General features: G+C 45.5%; 1 protein-coding gene across 9 annotated transcripts in view; it reads left to right on the forward strand.

Moving 5' to 3' along the window:
• Window positions 1-16,880, forward strand: part of TNS3 (tensin 3) — a 352,619-nt gene that overhangs the window by 148,441 nt on the left and 187,298 nt on the right. For 7 of the 9 annotated variants that reach the window (XM_073332748.1, XM_073332752.1, XM_073332744.1 and 4 more), the window contains one exon: window positions 6,145-6,183. The exons of the other annotated variants lie outside the window; for them this stretch is intronic. In XM_073332748.1, the coding sequence (XP_073188849.1) occupies window positions 6,145-6,183 (39 nt within the window). The remainder of the gene's footprint in view (window positions 1-6,144; window positions 6,184-16,880) is intronic. 9 annotated transcript variants of the gene reach the window in all.

A 16,880-nucleotide genomic window follows, 5' to 3' on the forward strand; every position in this document is an offset into this window, starting at 1 on the left:
ATGGGAACTGTGCTTGGAACTGTACGTGGCCTTTTGTTACGATGGAGGGATTCACCATCATCTAAGTAGCACTCGCTAGGCAAGGGTCATGGGTTCCAAAACTGTGTGAATGGAGAGAGGCTGGGGACAAGTATTAATACTTGGTGGCATGGGCCCCTTGGTGAGGGCCGTACGTGCTGATTGCACTTCCTCCTCTCTCCACTGTGGAATATCAGAGCTAATTTTGATTTCATTAGAAGTCTAGTTATAGGCTGCTGAGCTCACTTTGGGCTGACAGTGCCCCAGCACTGGGGCTCCCCTACTATAAGCTGAATTCACCTAAGAGCTGAAATCACTGAGTGTTGTGTTAAGTAGTGGGGGAGCCTGAAGATATATTGTGGAGCAGCTTGCGGGACGGCTGGTGAAGCAGTTCGACACGGAGCAGTGTGTGGATGGCAGGAGCTGCTTGTGGGCCGTGGAGCTGAGTGAAGGAGTTCGTGGGGCGGCTGGCGGAGCGGAGCGCAGCTGAGCGAAGGAGTTCGTGGGGCGGCTGGCGGAGCGGAGCGCAGCTGAACGAAGGAGTTCGTGGGGCGGCTGGCGGAGCGGAGCGCAGCTGAACAAAGGAGTTCGTGGGGCGGCTGGTGAAGCGGAGTGCAGCTGCGCGAAGGAGTTTTGTGGGGCGGCTGGCGGAGCGGAGCGGAGCGCCGCTATGGAGCTATGGGGCGGTCAGCTTCAGATCACGTAAGGTGCCTCTTATCCCCGTCCCATTTCCACCCAGGTTGGGAGGTAAAGCTCCGCCGATAAACTTTCGAACTCTGGGGCTGCCCTGACCAGGGACAGAGACTTTTGGGGCATTGGACTTTTGGGGTTGCTGGACTCAAGAACCAAAGGGAAAAGGGCATGCCCCAATTTGCCTGGGGTGGGGTTGTTTTTGCTCATGGGTTGTGTTATGAATCCTGTTGGTGGTGTTTCCCCAACATAATGCCACATTGTTTCTCTCTGTTATTAAAAGACTTTTGCTACACTCAGACTATGTGCTTGCGAGAGGGGAAGTATTGCCTCTTGGAGGCGCCCAGCGGGGGTAGTATATATTTGTCCCAGGTCACTGGGTGGGGGCTCGAGCCGGTTTGCATTGTGTTATTGGAATGGAACCCCTAGATACTGAACCCGGCCCTTGTTGCTGCCAACTCTGACGGGCAGAAGGGTTACACACCAAAGCTGTCAAACTCCCTGTGGTTAAAAGAACAACAAGACAGGCAAGATTACTTTTTGTGCACAAATAGAATGCTTACGAGGTATGTTTGCTTTTCAATAATTTACAGGCTCAAGAAAACCCTTAAAAACATTTTTCCCCCTTGGCTCCTAAGGCACTTTAACAACTACTTTTTTTGGTAATTTTTAAAAGATCCATCTTCTCATAATTTATTGCGTCTAACTCCTTTTACATGAACTGCAGTTCCCTCCCCCCCTTCATCTGCTTAAATAATTTACTTTAAAGAGAAAGATGACAATGATAATGTGCTTTACGAATATTAACATATTAAGTCTCAACACCCATAAGAGGCAGTAAGAACAGACAAGCTAAGCAATCTGTCCAATATCATGCTGTGAGGCTGTGGAAAAGCTGGGAAAATAACTCAAAGTGTCCTAACTTCTGGTTCCCTTCTCTAACCACCAGGCAGTCGAGTTGGTTTGTGTTTTAATGGAAAAAAGAACAGCTAGATGAATTCTCCACCTCCCCAGGTGAGGCCATCTGCATGGTATCCCACATTAAATCATGTCTCCTTCTAATTAGTGCCCTGAGACACCATTTGCTATAACTAAATAGCAAAGCTGAGATTTTCAGTTCCACCTAAGGAATCTGGACCCTCTGTTCTCTTTAAAATGTCAATGCACATTTTACACTCTATATTTGGAGGGGTGATTGGCCAGTCTATTAGTGCAAAAGGAAGTTGCCTTTCATTCCAGTCACTGAAAAATATGAACAAATAACCCAACCATATTTCAGTTCTGGAGAAAATTATAGATGGATTTATTTTAAATTATTTTCTATAGACTACCAACAACTGCTGTAAAATCAGAGCCCAGGGCCCAATCTTACAATTGCTGAGCACCTTCCTTTCTTGTTGATGTCACTGGGAGTTGATGCTGCTCAACAATTCAGAGATCTGGGCCCTAATGAGCACTCTGTAGCCATGGAGGCATCCTTTGTAGCTGGAGAGGTATTTCCAATACAGACAGAAAGTGTTAGTATTATACACGGCACTGATGAGACCTCATCTGGAATACTGTGTGCAATTCTGGTTTCTCATGTTGAGAAAGATGAATTCAAACTGGAACAGGTGCGGAGAAGGGATACTAGGATGATCTGGGGAATGGAAAATCTACCTGATGAGAGGAGACTCAAAGAGCTTGGCTTGTTTAGCCTAACCAAACAAAGGCTGATGGGAGATATGATTGCTCTCTATAAATACATAAGAGGCATAAACACCAGCGAGGGAGAGGAGTTATTTAAGGTAAGAGTCAATGCTGACACAAGAACAAATGGATATAAACTGGCCATCAACAAGTTTAGACTTGAAATTAGATAAAGGTTTCTAACAATCAGAGGAGTGAAATTCTGGAACAGCCTCTGAAGGGGAGGAGTGGGGCAAAAAATCTAATTGGCTCAAGACTGTACATAGTAAGTTTACGTAGGGGATGATATGATGAGACTGTCTACACTGGCATATAGCAGCTAGTAGCAAATATCCCCAGTGGCTGGTGATGGGACACTAGATGGGGAGAGCTCTGAATTAGTACATATAATTCTTTCCCAGGTGTCTAGCTGTTGGGTCTTTCCATAAGCTCAGGATTCAACTTCCCGACCCCAAATATGATAGTCAGGAATTTTCCTCTGGGTCAGATTGGCAGAGACCCTGGGGGCTTCTGCCTTTCCCTGCAGCATAGAATATGGGTCACTTGCAGGTTTAAACTAGTGTAAATGGTGGATTCTCTGTTACTTGATGTCTTTATATCAGGATTTGAGGACTTCAGTAACTCAGCCAGAGATTATGGGTCTATTAGAGGAGTGGGTGAGCAAGGTTTTGTGACCTGCATTGTGCAGGAGTTCAGACTAGGTGATCATGAATGGTCCCTTCTGCCTTAAAAGTCTGAGAGTCTATTAAAGGCAAATAAGTAACTCACAGATTTCCAGGCCAGGATCAATATATCATATGTCTCATTGGGTGCCCCTCTGCATAGTCTCTTTGCTGCTTCAGCAGCAGGGGTGGCAAGTTATATAGGCTTGTGGTGTCCGTGCTCCAGGAATATTCAGGGCCTGGGGGCCTGGCTCCACCAATGTTCAGGGCCGGGTCTCTCCCCTGTCCCCGCTTGCGCACCTCACCCAGAGCGTCTCCTGGCCCCGCCTGCCACGCCCAGGAAATTTAAAAGGGCCTAGGGGTCCCCGGCTGCCGCCGCCACCACCGACAGCATGGTGGGGCTAAGGCAGCTTCCTGCCTGGCCTCGCTTTGCGCCACTCCTGGAAGCTGCCAGAATGGCTCTATGGCCCCTGGAGGGGGAGCATGGGGTCTTTGAGCGCTGCCCCGGCCCTGAGCGCTGACTCCGCAGCTCGCATTGGCTGGGAACTGCAGCCAATGGGAGCTGTGGGGGCAGTGCCTGCAGGTAGCAGCACACAGAGACCCCCCTGTCCACCTAGGAGGTGCTGCCAGAGGGGTGTGCGGTTTGCTTTCAGGAGCCGCCCGAGGTAAGCGCCGCACCCCTCACTCTCTCCCACATCCCAACCCCATGTCCCAGCCCAGAGCCCACAGCCAGCACCCAAACTCCCTCTGAGAGCCTGCACCCCTTCCACACCCAAACTCCCTCCCAGAGCCTTAGGCAGGTGTGGGGGCCACCAAAAATTATACAAATCTGCCTCCCCTTAGCAGCAGTACTTCCTGATCAGCTCCTGATATCGTGTGGCTCCAGATAGGTGTCAGGTCCCCTGCAGTCTCTGCCTGAATATAATTGTTATTTACAAGGATAATAGGACCTTCTTTTAGGTCTAACACCCGGATAGAACATACTGACCACTCCCGCAGAGACTCCGGTTCTTTGTCTGCAGTACCTTCTTCAGGTTTCTGTCCTTTTAAGACACTGAGCTAGCTGCTGGCTCTGTGTCCCTGAGAGTTCTTTTCGGGCTCCTCTATACTCTGTCGCTTGCTGCTTCCTGCATAGACCTGTATCCAGATGTAATGTTTGCTACGCACAGTCTGCTGCACATGTGGCTCTTCACCTTTTCCTCCCTTGGTAGGCTTCCCACTCTACAGGCAGCTCCTCAGCTTCTTTCCAACCTGCTTCCCTGCTCTGCCCTTAGCTCATCATGCAGACAAGCCCACATGGCTCCCACCTCATGATGCAGCTCTTCCATCAGCCCTCCAGCTCCCCGGCTATGTTCTCAGCTTGTCACACAGCCTCTGCAGCTCGTCTGGCTCAGACCTCAGCTTTCGCAGAGAAAGGGGACAAGTTTGCTTCCTGGGTCAGGCTTTTCCCAAGATTTTCCACACTCTCTCCCTGTTGACGGGATGAGCCTGCACATGCACCCTGGAGAGTCACAAGGGGGGGAGTGGATATTGATACTAAATGATGAGCTAAAAATTTTTACCTGCTCAGCCAATTCATCACAAGATGAACCCGTAAATGTCTAAGAGTATAGCCCTCTCCCCACCGTGGATAATATCCCAAAAGCTGAGGAAAAGGGAATCAGAGAAGACAACTACATGCATTCACGATGCATGGTATACGCTTTTGCTTTCTATGAAACTGTGGTGAAATCTCTTAGTCCCAAAGACCACCTCTGCCAAGGTAGCTCAAACAATGAGGGCCAGCTGTGTGTAGTTGCATGCAAAACATACATGACTGGTGTGCTCTGCAGAAGATGCTAACTGTTTGACTTGTGGGAGAGAAGGAGTTTGTACCACTGTTTTGAAGCATGTTTGCTTCTTCTTGGTCTGTTTTCCCCCTCCTGTTATGGTCGAATGCTGGTGAGCCATGTACTGTGCAACCCATATCATTCATTTTTTGAGCAACAAGAGAAGTCATCAATCCTGGTTACTTGTTGCTGCTAACAGGGACAGGAATAAACAGATCAGTATCATGCTGACTCCAGATGCAGCTTACATAGGTACTGAACTATTTGTTTTCCTTGTGCTGAAGTTGACAGGTGGGTACAGCAGCCTATGCTAAGGCTTTCCCACAGGAATTGGGTATAGCATTGTAAAGTTATAAACCCAGAATTAAAAGCAGATCTGTCTGTCTAAATCTGTTATTCAGCAAATAATGTAATACTCATCCGCCTCTAGAGTTCTGCCCTGTGATGTTCCACAAGGATCCATCCTCTCCCCCACTTTATTCAGCATCTATGAAAGCCATAATGAGAGAGTGTGAAAGTGCATGGACTAAAATGCCAGCGAACGTTGGAATTTGGAGACTGGATCGGATCCGTGTGCCATTTAGTCCGGTATTCTATTTCCAACAGTAGCTAGCATAAGATGAATCCAACTCTCTATCAACCCCACATTGGATGCAGACAACACCATCTCTCACTTATCCAGGGCCTTGGCTGAGATCAGAAAGTTGGAGGATGATGAGGAATAATGGGTCCCCCCAAATAGAAGCTTTATGGCATAAGTAATAGAAGTAGCATTTGTATAGCTATAGAATAAGCCACTAAAAATTGTTTCCCATGGCTGATAGTGTAGTATGATGCGATCACACTGTTCCTGGTTTTCCATCCATTCTGGTACTTAAATTATTGAACAAGTCTTGCGTAACATGTACAGGCCACAGAATCCTTAATCTGAAGTGTTTAAACTTCAGCATAAGTGAAGTTGACATACCAATTCAGGTCAAGCTGACTTTCCGGTTTTGAACACTGTGGCAGATCCAAACCTAGATTTCTTTCCTTTGCAGATAAGGAGAGTGTAATTTCTGTTTCCTGCCTTCGGCTGAGTCAGGCTGTATGTGAAAATTGACCTATAAATAAGATTCTTTATTCTGGGCCTGATTTGGTGAGCACTTTCAACTCACACTGCATTCAGTTGGATTTGAGGCTACTCAGAAGCTCATGGGATTGGGCCCTCAAAGAGAGAAATATCTTATTTCTTTATTTTATACTTTTTATTCCAGGTGGTGAAACCCTGCTTCCTGCCAATCAACTACGAACTGGTAAGTGAATCTGACAGTACTAATATCAATCAGGGGAGAGTGCAGTTAAAGGACCCACGGGAGTATTCATACCCACCCGCACCTTACAATCATCTACCACTGTCCTGCTGTGTAAGGTTGGGCAAATCACTTCTTGCTTCTGTGCTTCAGTTTAACCCTCTGTAACATGCTGATAATGATATTTACCTATATTGGGTAAAAAGCATTGTAGAAGTGCTGCTTCGTTATTCATTATTATTTCATTAAAGTCAAATGGCTAAAGACTGAATCAGTGATGCTTTGGGTCAGTTACCAAAGGCATTAATAAAAATTGAGTGAGGACTCTAGGATTTGGCCCAATAATTTTATTTATGAGCTAATCCCCTGCTACAGTGTTGGGACTCTGCACAACATTGTTGTAAGAATCGATAAAAGTATTTCAGTAAGAAAAGCAGCCCCTTCCTACCTTACATCTATAGCTTACAATATTAGTCTTATTGAACATCTGTCGTGATACCCTCCGTCATAAGATTATCTTTTAGTTGCTAGAATGCAGAATCTGATGCTATTTTCCTTTGTATTTTTATGCATAATTGGAAAATGTGAAGGGAAAAAAATCCCTCGTTGCTGTGTGTGTTAAAAATGTGAAGTGAACTGGAGTTACTTCTGAACTACTCTCTGAATAATGGATTAGCAATTACTGGCATCAGTGGGCTAACTGCTCTTGGGATGTAGGTTTACATGAGAAGTCAGTTTCTGTATGCCAGTCTGTGTGAGTGTGTATGTGCCTCTTATCTATTTGTATCTTTTGTTCTCCAAGCCTTTCTCAAATTGCTGAGCAAACCTGGATGGCTGAGAGCCAAAACATGAATACTGTAGCATGCTCCTAAGTGTCATACATGCATAAGATTCAGGGATCCCCGCTGCGCAGTTGGGGATCAAGACTCTCTCTGAATTCCTGACTTTCCTGACTGATTTTTTGTGTGTGCCTCATGCAGCAACAGTTTAACATTTACTAGTGATGGCCTGAGGGGTCCTTTAATCCGTGGGTGGTGCCTCTAAAAGGTGCCATGCCATCTTTAGGAAGGTCATTTCTCTGTGGTCCCTGATCTAACGTAAGGCTTGTTGAAATCAATAAAAATTCTAGGCAGTCTTTTGTGTGTCAAATTGATGGGATTTGGAAGAAGGAGACTAAATGTGAGCTGGCTCCCCTTGTTTACACATAGTAAAGTGTTAACAGAAGTGATTTTTTTCTCCTCATAGTGGACCTTGTTCATTATGCCATCCCATGTGAGGTGGATGAGATGGCAGTGTCATCCAAAACTCTCCTGGTCCAGGCAAATGGGACTAATCTCAGTTTCTTCCATTTGTTCTGGTTATTAGCAAGATTCCTGATCTCTTTGGGGTGTGTTATTGCTGAATTGTAAATTGGGCTTGCTCTACTACATTTTCCCAATCCATATAGGCACAGGTGTGGCTTATATTAACTCATTTTCATCTCTTTTTTCTCTATGAAAGGGTGAGCATATTGGGAAGCAGGTGACAGAACTCCTGAAGTCTATTTGTTTGTATGAAATAATTCATTAGGACAAATATGTCATCGAAGCAAGTCCCTGGAAGGATTTTGGAAACACCCCTCGTACTTTATAGTCTCTCTGAACATGAAGGCAAGTGACAAACAAGCAGTTGCCTCTCTATATAACTATCATAGCAGCTCAGCCTCCTTCTGTTTCAAGTGGTCACAAAAGTGCAGTCTCAGAACAAAGATAACTGTTACTGCTATTAGGCAGATAGAAGATTCCGGTTTTATTTGGATTGGGGAGGTGAAGACTCAGTGGGATTCTGATTGGCCCTTCTTTTGGCATAGACAAAGGATCCCTTCAGTTGGATCCCTCCTATTGGCAAACATATCTCTGCAAAATTATTATTTTTCTTATTTAGACTGTAGACTCTTCAGGTCAGATACTTTCTTTTAATCTGTATAGCACCCAGCATGACGGGCCCTAGGTGCTACCATAATACAAATAAGTAATGGACAGCTTCTAAGATAATTCTCCAGTTAGTGGTACAAACATGAAACTGAACTCAGTGAAAAATAAAGATAGCTACAACACATACCTTGCACTATAAGATCTTATCCAGTAACTTAGTAATGATCATTTGGTAATAATACATTCTTTTTCTAATTAGGTTCTTATACTCACCCATAACGATTGTCTGAGCACCTTCCAGCAGTGCATTAAATGATGTGACCAGCATCTATCTATCTTTCTTTCTCTCTCTTCCCTCCACCCCCACCACCCGGTAGAAAATTGTAGGTGATTTTTTTTTAACATATGCTGTAGTATGTGTTTTATTACTGAGGGCAAGGTTGAGGATATGCATCTTGCACTTGGAATGGAAAGTGGTGAAGTCTGTGGTGGTTCTTAGATCCTGCAGGATTTTGCTCCACAATTTCAGACCTTTATAGTTCTGTTTCCTATACAAACAAGTTTTATCCATGCCAGTGGTTCTCAGACTTGTTCTGCCGCGTGTGCAGGGAAAGCCCCTGGCAGGCCGGGCTGGTTTGTTTACCTGCTGTGTCCACAGGTTCGGCCGATCACAGCTCCCAGTGCCTGCGATTCGCTGCTCCAGGTCAATGGGAGCTGCGGGAAGTGGTGGCCAGTACGTACCTCAGCCCACACCGCTTCCCACAGCTCCCATTGGCTTGGAGCAGCGAACTGCGGCCACCGGGAGCTGTGATCGGCTGAACCTGCGGATGTGGCAGGTAAACAAACTGGCCCAGCCCGCCAGGGACTTTACCTGCACAAGCGGTGGAACAAGTTTGGGAACGACTGATCCATGCAGTAAACAATTCTGTAGTTTAGGAGGAGCAGAGCTGTCTACTTCATGTACGGATCCCAAGCTTTAAGTGATTTTTTTTTAGGCATCCCATGCTCAGAGCACTTGACTGAGATCTTAAACTTGAGAATAATGAGTGAAAGGATGTAGTAGCCCATGTTTTGCCAATTTATGATTTGCCACTTAAACACAAACTTATCTGTATTCATTCCAAGATATGCAGCTTTTAGTAACACCATTTACTCCTGGGGGAATTCTGTGACAAAAAATTCTGGGTACAATATTTTAAAATTCTGCATAATTCTGCAAATGTTGTCAAAATAACACTATATAATCACACCTGTTTCAATTATTTTGGTAATTTATTTTAAAATACCTGTCAGAAACTATGTCTAACAATACAGACACACACAAAAATTCCCCTTGGAGTAGAGTTAAAGAAACCCCTACAACAATCCAGTTCCTGTTTTTCTGTCCCCTCCCCGCCAGAGTCCAGCTGGGGTGCCAGAAACTCACATCCCCTCTCCCACACTCCGAGAGCCCAGCCATGGTGCCTCTGCCCAGCCCAGACACTCACACCACCTACCCTCCAGAGCCCATCCGTTGGCACCCCCTGCCCAGACACTCACACACTCTCCCCCTCATAGCCCAGCTGAACACCCCCCCACCCAGATACTCTCTCCTTCTCCCCCCAGAGGCTAGCTGCAGCCCCCACCTTCTGGCCTGGATACTCACTCCATATCCCCAGAGTCCGGCCATGACCCCCCGGCCCAGACACATACATCCCCTCACCCACAGAGCCCACTCACACCCCCTCCCCCCAGAGCCCAGCAGCTGCCCCCACAGCTCAGACATTCACACCCCCTACCCGTCCAGTGTCCATCCGTGATCCCCCCAGCCTAGACATTCACTCCCCCTCTCCCCTCCCCAGAGGCCACCTGCAGGGGCCTCACATCCTTCCCCCCAGAGCCCACTCACACCCCAGAGCCCAGCTGCGCCCTCCCCTCTCTCCCCCAGCCCAGACACTCACACTCCCTACCCTCCTAGAGCCCAGGGGTCCAGAGGGAGAAACAGCCTTGTCTTCTCTTTTTGAGCTGGGCTCTGCCAGGTCCAGCAGCCCCTAGTGGCAGCCAACATCTCTGCAGCCCATTTCTGTGGGGGGAAAAAGGAAATTCTGCATGCCCAACATTAAGTTCTGCAAAATTCTGTATTGCACAGTGGCGCAGAATTCCCCCAGGATTAACCATTTGGTTCCCACACAGAAGTAATTAATGCATGGCTCTAGTATAAATTATTAAATCCATCTAACCTAACATAGTTCTCGCCAGCATAATCCTCCTGGTGGTTGATACTGAGTACTGTAATTCAACTCTCAGTGGCATGTTGGCTGCTAGATTGTTGAAGCTAATGAAATTTACATACATTTTGTTTCTTCTGAATGTAGAATTTATCAAGTATTTTCAGCTTGAATGTCTGTTTCCAAAGAAGCTCTTTCTCCCAGTTTCTAATAAACAAGGCATCTTGAAGCTTAGCAATGACATCAGGGCCCTCATGTATCAACTCAGTGCAGCTGTTCAGAGTTTCAGGAGCTAAAATATAAGCCAGCTGTTGTTAGGTGTTCACATACTGCTTGCTTTTCATTGTCATTTCAGTTCCTCTGACTTGAAAAGGGAGATTTTACTATAGCTTTTATAATCCAACTCAAATGAAAATAATAACTGTTCTTTTATGCGCTTTATTTAATTGTATTAGATCTGACGCAATTGATTTTGCTTACATTTTTAGGGACACTATATAATGGATGGTAGGAATTAAAATTGATCTTGAGTGGTCTCATTTTATTTATTTGTTTATTTTGAAAATTAAACATGGTTGAATTTTATAAAAAAAGATTTAAAATGAAAAAAGAATCAGAAGCATGCATGGCCATATACACTATGGGTGAGAACCTTGCCCTTACTCTGGCCCATTTATATTGGAAGGGAAAGGAGCAGAGTAAAGGGACCCTTAAATCCCTAGTTGTAGCCCGGGGAGGATTTCCCAGCATAGGTACTGCCTTCTAAGAACCCAGTGGCGATTCCCAGCATATAGACAAGAAGGGGATTAGGAAGCATGTGTTGGGGACGGGTCCACAGCATGTAGCATTGCAGAGATTCTGTGCAGTGCTGCGACCTACAGGGCAGCCATAATTAGATAGGCCCCCCAGCCTCTCCATCCTTCAGGATTGGGATGGTGCAAAGGTGGCGTAAAGCCACCACAGCTCCCCCTTTCTCTGTGCTGTGAGTTCTGTGCTGTACCTCTTAGAGGCTCTTAGCACAGCATCTCGCCTAATGCAAGGGTTCTGAACCAGTCTTTGGAGGGCAGTTTGGCACCCAAATATGCAACGGATCTGAAAATCCTACCTGAGCTGTGCTGATGCACTGGTGCAATCTTATCTGAGTGTAATGTCTCAGTGGTTAAACTGTTATGTAGAGGTTTCGTTCAGTTGCTTTTAGTAAAGAACACTGTGATGGGGAGTAATTGGCTTAAAGGTTATGGACAATGAATGTTGGTCAGGGAAGAAATGAGAAAAAATAGAGACAGAAAGATGTCAATGAAAAGAAAATAAATTAAAAATAAAAATGATACCAAGGTACAAAATGATCTTCTGTGCTTCCTTTGAGAAGAGCTTGTGTTTAGTGTAAAGGGAAATCAGCCATATAACCGAATGAACTGCTTTGACACAACAGTCAATGGAATATATATATTGAGTTACAGAATTACTGTATGTTCTTGTGTATGTCCAGGTCTAGGAATTGGTATCCTGCTTGGCTGTAAAGGTTCTTGGGGGTGCCCAGGACTGAGAGTCACCTACCCCCCTGCAAGAGGGAGACTCGCTGGTGCTTAATTGGGTGCTAGCTCCTTGATACTTCCAGCCTGTTAGCCACCCAAACAATCGTCTTTGGGCTCTACCAGCTGTTCCCTTGCCTTGCAGGTTAACAGTAGGGGTATCCCAGCCCCTGAGCCCCTTTGAAGCCTTCCCCCATAGTATTCAGCCCCTTATCCACTGAAAACCAATAGTAATACCAGGTCAGCTATTGCCAAGAACAGTGTACACACCAGCTTGTTTGAGTCATCTTAGGATCCACTTCTTGCACAATATCATAGCACTGAGCTATATTTATAGTGAAAACAATCATAAATTTATTATCAAAAATTAAGATTTAAGAGATTGTGAGTAACCATCTGTCTAAGAAGCTGTTCTCACCCTAAATGTCCTTAGCAGTGTTTCCAACCAAGGCATAGTTGGGATCCCATTTTCATGAATGTAAACATGCTGTCTGTTTACCTCCTTGGTGCAGTATAACAGGTTTTCTTTTTGTCTTCCCCTTCCATTCCCAAAAGTTTATTGTCTGCCTCCAGAGACAGGGCAGCCCTCTGTGGTTTCCTCTCCAGTATCTGGCCTCCCTTTTGGCTTCTCATCCCCCTGTTCACTTCACATGTCAATGGAGCCTCCATGGAGCTGACTTACAATGCTTAATCTGCATGTGAACGGAGATAAGTGAATTTTTCTGGCAGAAAACTGTTTATCAACTTTGCCTTAATACAGACTATAAAAACACATTTCCAGTATATGTACACAACTCCTTGCATGGTTTTGGTACATACATTTTATGACACTATTCATAACCAGTTTGACACGGCTTTCATTTAAGACCTCATATGATATTTTTTATGAATAAATATTATGAAAGTGGTGTGCTAGGTGTAGTGAGTTTGTCAGGCCTGTTAGGAGTTGCTGTTAACGACCAGTGAACCATGTGCCAGCTGGCATGAAAGGGCCTCTGGGTCACACTGGCCTTGAATAACCATCTTGTCAGCTTGCTTGAAGGAAATCTTATGATCTTCAGAAGGAAGTTACTGAACAGTTGATGAATGCTGAGGGTGGAATTTAGACTCCAGTGGTGTCAATAGCACTCTGATTTAAGAAAGCATTTATGTTCAGGTGTGGTTAGTCTGATAGGTGGGTTTCCTATCTCAGAGGAGATGTGCAGGGCTATTCTGGAGTTTAAAGCAAAGTTGATTCTGTCAAAGAATTCATTTCAGAATGGAGTTATTACCGTTCCATAGCACAGCTCCTTCCCATGTTCATCAGCGAGCCTCAGCCACAGGCAGAGATGACGCGTGGGGGGAGGGGGCATGCGGGGTCACATGCCCCCTCCCCCAGATTTGCTGCTTGGCTACTGAGCATGTTCACATGCAGTGAGCATGCTCAGTAACACTGCTGAAGCCAGCTGTCCTCACTCTGCCCCCCCAAACCTACCCCCCCCCACACTATCGCCGGGCACGGGTCATCTCTGGCTGAGAGGGCTTTCTCTAGCTGACATCAGTGTCCAGAAAGACTTGTTCTAGGAAGAAAGGGGAGTATCTATCCATCCATCAGCAAGGGACAGTGGGCTCAGTTAGGCTGAGGATCTCCCCTCAGAGACAAGTGACAGCACAGCCCCTTAGCACTTTCCCAACCATCCTAACCTCTAAGAGAAGTTCTCTTTCCTCCACCTTTGCCCTGCGCAGTGTGGTAAAGGGTCTTTGATGCCTGTAGCTTCTCTGAGCCTTGTGAAGGGGATAGAGGGAGAGGAAGATGCTCAGGAAGCTTATTTGCATGAGCCGCTTGTCATCTAAAGGGGCTCTGGGCGTGACCTGACCACAGAGCTGCTCTCTGCTCCCTTGACCCAGCCCAGACATCCCCAGAATTGGTCAGGCTGGTCTGGAGCCCAAATAAATGGGTGTACTGCTTAATATGGCCTGTAGTGCAACAGAAAAGAAAGGGAAAATTTGACCCTTAAACATGCTGTGGTTTTACTTGAAGCTCCAAGCATTGTTCAGTTCACCCATTGCTAAGAAAATAAAGAAGGCAAATCAATTATTTTATTTCCAGATCACTTCTGGATTCTAGGAAGTATTTTAAAAAAATCAAAGATGCACTGAGAAAGTTAATTTTCATCCTCCCCCTGCAGTGGTTCTGTTGTCCTTCACTAACAGCTTGCCAGGATACTGTATCTTTAAAAAGAAAAAAAATATCAAAACTTGATACCTCTGAGGCCCCTCAGACATCCTGTTGCATGTCTTGCATTAACTAAATGTGACTTAAAGCTTGAACCTTGAGGCGCACATCCGCTCACATCTTAAAATGACTCCATCAGTTCAATGGGCCCTATCACTGTTTGGCTTGTCAGGTTTAAGGCACAGTTAACCAGTGATGTTTACCAGGAAAATCGTGACTTGACTTTTGCACCCTTCATCTTTTTGTCAGCTAGTTGCCAAAACATTCTATATACCTCGCAGTGTTGCCATTTTGACATCACTGTAATAAATAGCTGTTGTAATCGTGGAAGCTCAGAGTGCGCTGACCCAGCTATGCATGCTTTACTGTAACCTACCCACAGACTGAACTTTATGTTTTGTATGGAAGTTAACTCTTTCGGTTCCTTCTCTTTCTGTTTTCTCCAGGTTTTCTCACTTAAGTAGCTCTTTATCTGTGCTGCCAGTTTGTCCATCTTTGAAGGGTGGCACCTTCAAATTTCAGGCTTACTTACCAAAATAATCGCCCCCATTTGGACCGTGAGCAGAACCTGTGCTCTGGTCTCATCCCAAAAGGATTGGGGAAGTAAGCAGGAGAGAATGGGACAGAGACAGGAGAGGAGAAGGCACAGAACATGAAAGATAAAAATAATTGGGGGAGAAGAGTCATATGAGAACAGAAAATGTCTTGAGGAGAGAGAAAAACTAAAGTGAAACATTTAAAAACAGTGACAAAACCAGCTCAAGTTACTCTGAGTGAAAACATATTCTGATGTAGGAGGAAAAATGGAGGCTAGGAATGGGGGGGAAAAAGAAAGGGGGAGAAACCCAAGGGAGAATATTATTTTGTGTCTGTGGTTTAAGGGAAGCTTGTCTGTTTCTACCAAGAACTTCTTAACCCAGCTTTCCATGTGGTTATGTGAATATTTGCCTCCCAAAACTTTTGACAGATTATAGATCACCTTCATTTCCCTTTTTTGAACAGCTGTGACAGTCAGGCTTTTTATCCTCATCCCATTTAATTTACTTAAAAATATCTCTTCCCATGAAAAATACAGAAGCATCCCCACGTTTGCATAGACTGCAGTCTGTCCATTTTTAATATGACCCTGGAACAGATTTTCTTTGGACGTTTTGACTGAAACACCATTTGTTGTACGGTGATAGCCTCAGATTGCAGCTAAAGGATTGGCCTCTCCAATTTCATTCTAAGTGGGATCTGAGTACTGGAAGATGTGGGATCATTAACTTTCTTTAATCGGGTGTGACCTTCAAATCCTCTGGGCTATGATGACAGTGACCAAGCTGCACTTAAAACTGAAAATGAGCAGCTATTCATCTCTGCCAGATGTGATGCTGGATTCCAGCTGAAATCAGTAAATATGTCACTGGAAAATTGTATCAAATTCTTTTGATTGAACTGAATTTGAAGCAGCTATGGCTTGTTCATTCCTTGAATGCTATCGTTGTTTTTTTGTCTTTTTCTTTTCTTTTCTTTTTTTTCCTGTAAGAGAATTTTAGAGCCATAAAAAACCTAGGTACAGAGAACTAAGGAGTGATCTAACTAACCATACTGTTGATAGGGACATATTGCATTCCCATCCCCCTCCAGATACTAGGTCCAGTGCCCTCGTATGTGGCCATAACCCTCATAGGACAGTTGAAACTCCATATGTTTGCACTTGCAGGTTCATTCTGATTCTTTTGTTTGAGGAGTTGCTTCCTCTATTTCCACCCCAAAAAATCAAGGGGTTCCACCACTTGAGTTTGTGGATTCCCTGAGATGCTCACAGATTTTAGGTGATTGATTAGAAGCAGAGGGCATCCAAGCAAAGGCACCTTCCTTCTGCACAGGTACCAAGCCTTTGTCTTCTTGTTCTGTAGGACAGCACCAGTCTCTCCAAAGCCATGTTGCCGAGGATTCCCTCAACTTGTTGCTGACCCAGGAATCCCCTACCACGGGAGGGTCTACAGCAGGTGTGGCCAACCTGTGGCTCCGGAGCTACATGCGGCTCTTCAGAAGTTGATATGTGGCTCCTTGTATAGGCACCGACTTCGGGGCTGGAGCTACAGGCGCCAACTTTCCAATGTGCCGGGGGGTGCTCACTGCTCAACCCCTGGCTCTGCCACAGGCCCTGCCCCCACTTCACCCCTCTCACCCCCTCCTCTGAGCCTGCCGTGCCCTCACTCCTCCCCCCCCCCCAGAGCCTCCTGCATGCCGGGAAACAGCTGACCAGGAGGTGCGGGGATGGAGGGGGAGGTGCTGATTGGCAGAGATGCCGGTGGGCAGGAGGCACTGGGAGCAGGGTGGGGGAGCAGACGTATTACTGTGGCTCTTTGGCAATGTACATTGGTAAATTCTGGCTCCTTCTTACGCCCAGGTTGGCCACCCCGGCCTACAGCATGGAAAGGGAAACAGCAGTAATGTTGCTGCATTCTGTGGTTTGACTGAAGGATTTGGGGAGTGGGAATGGGGATGATGATACCTGACAGAGTTTAGATTTGCCTCTCCAGTGTCTGCCTTGTCATCATCCATTCCCTAGTGCCAAAACCTCCATGGAAGACTTTCTTTGGTGTTAGGAGTGCATGTCACAGAGGTGTCATACTCCCCTTTGATGTAGCTCCAAGCATGGGGCTCACTGTATTGTATTTGAAGTGGTAACATTTTTGTGTTTATTCATCAGTATTATGATGTCGTTGACTATTGTAAGTGTGGAAGTGAATGTGATCCAGACTATATCACACATACATAAAAGTCAATGTAGAAAAATAAACTGAGCAATATAAAGATGTGATGAGCAGAAAACCAGGCATAC

The sequence above is a fragment of the Lepidochelys kempii genome, chromosome 2 (assembly GCF_965140265.1).
Source record: "Lepidochelys kempii isolate rLepKem1 chromosome 2, rLepKem1.hap2, whole genome shotgun sequence".
Taxonomy (NCBI): domain Eukaryota; kingdom Metazoa; phylum Chordata; order Testudines; family Cheloniidae; genus Lepidochelys; species Lepidochelys kempii.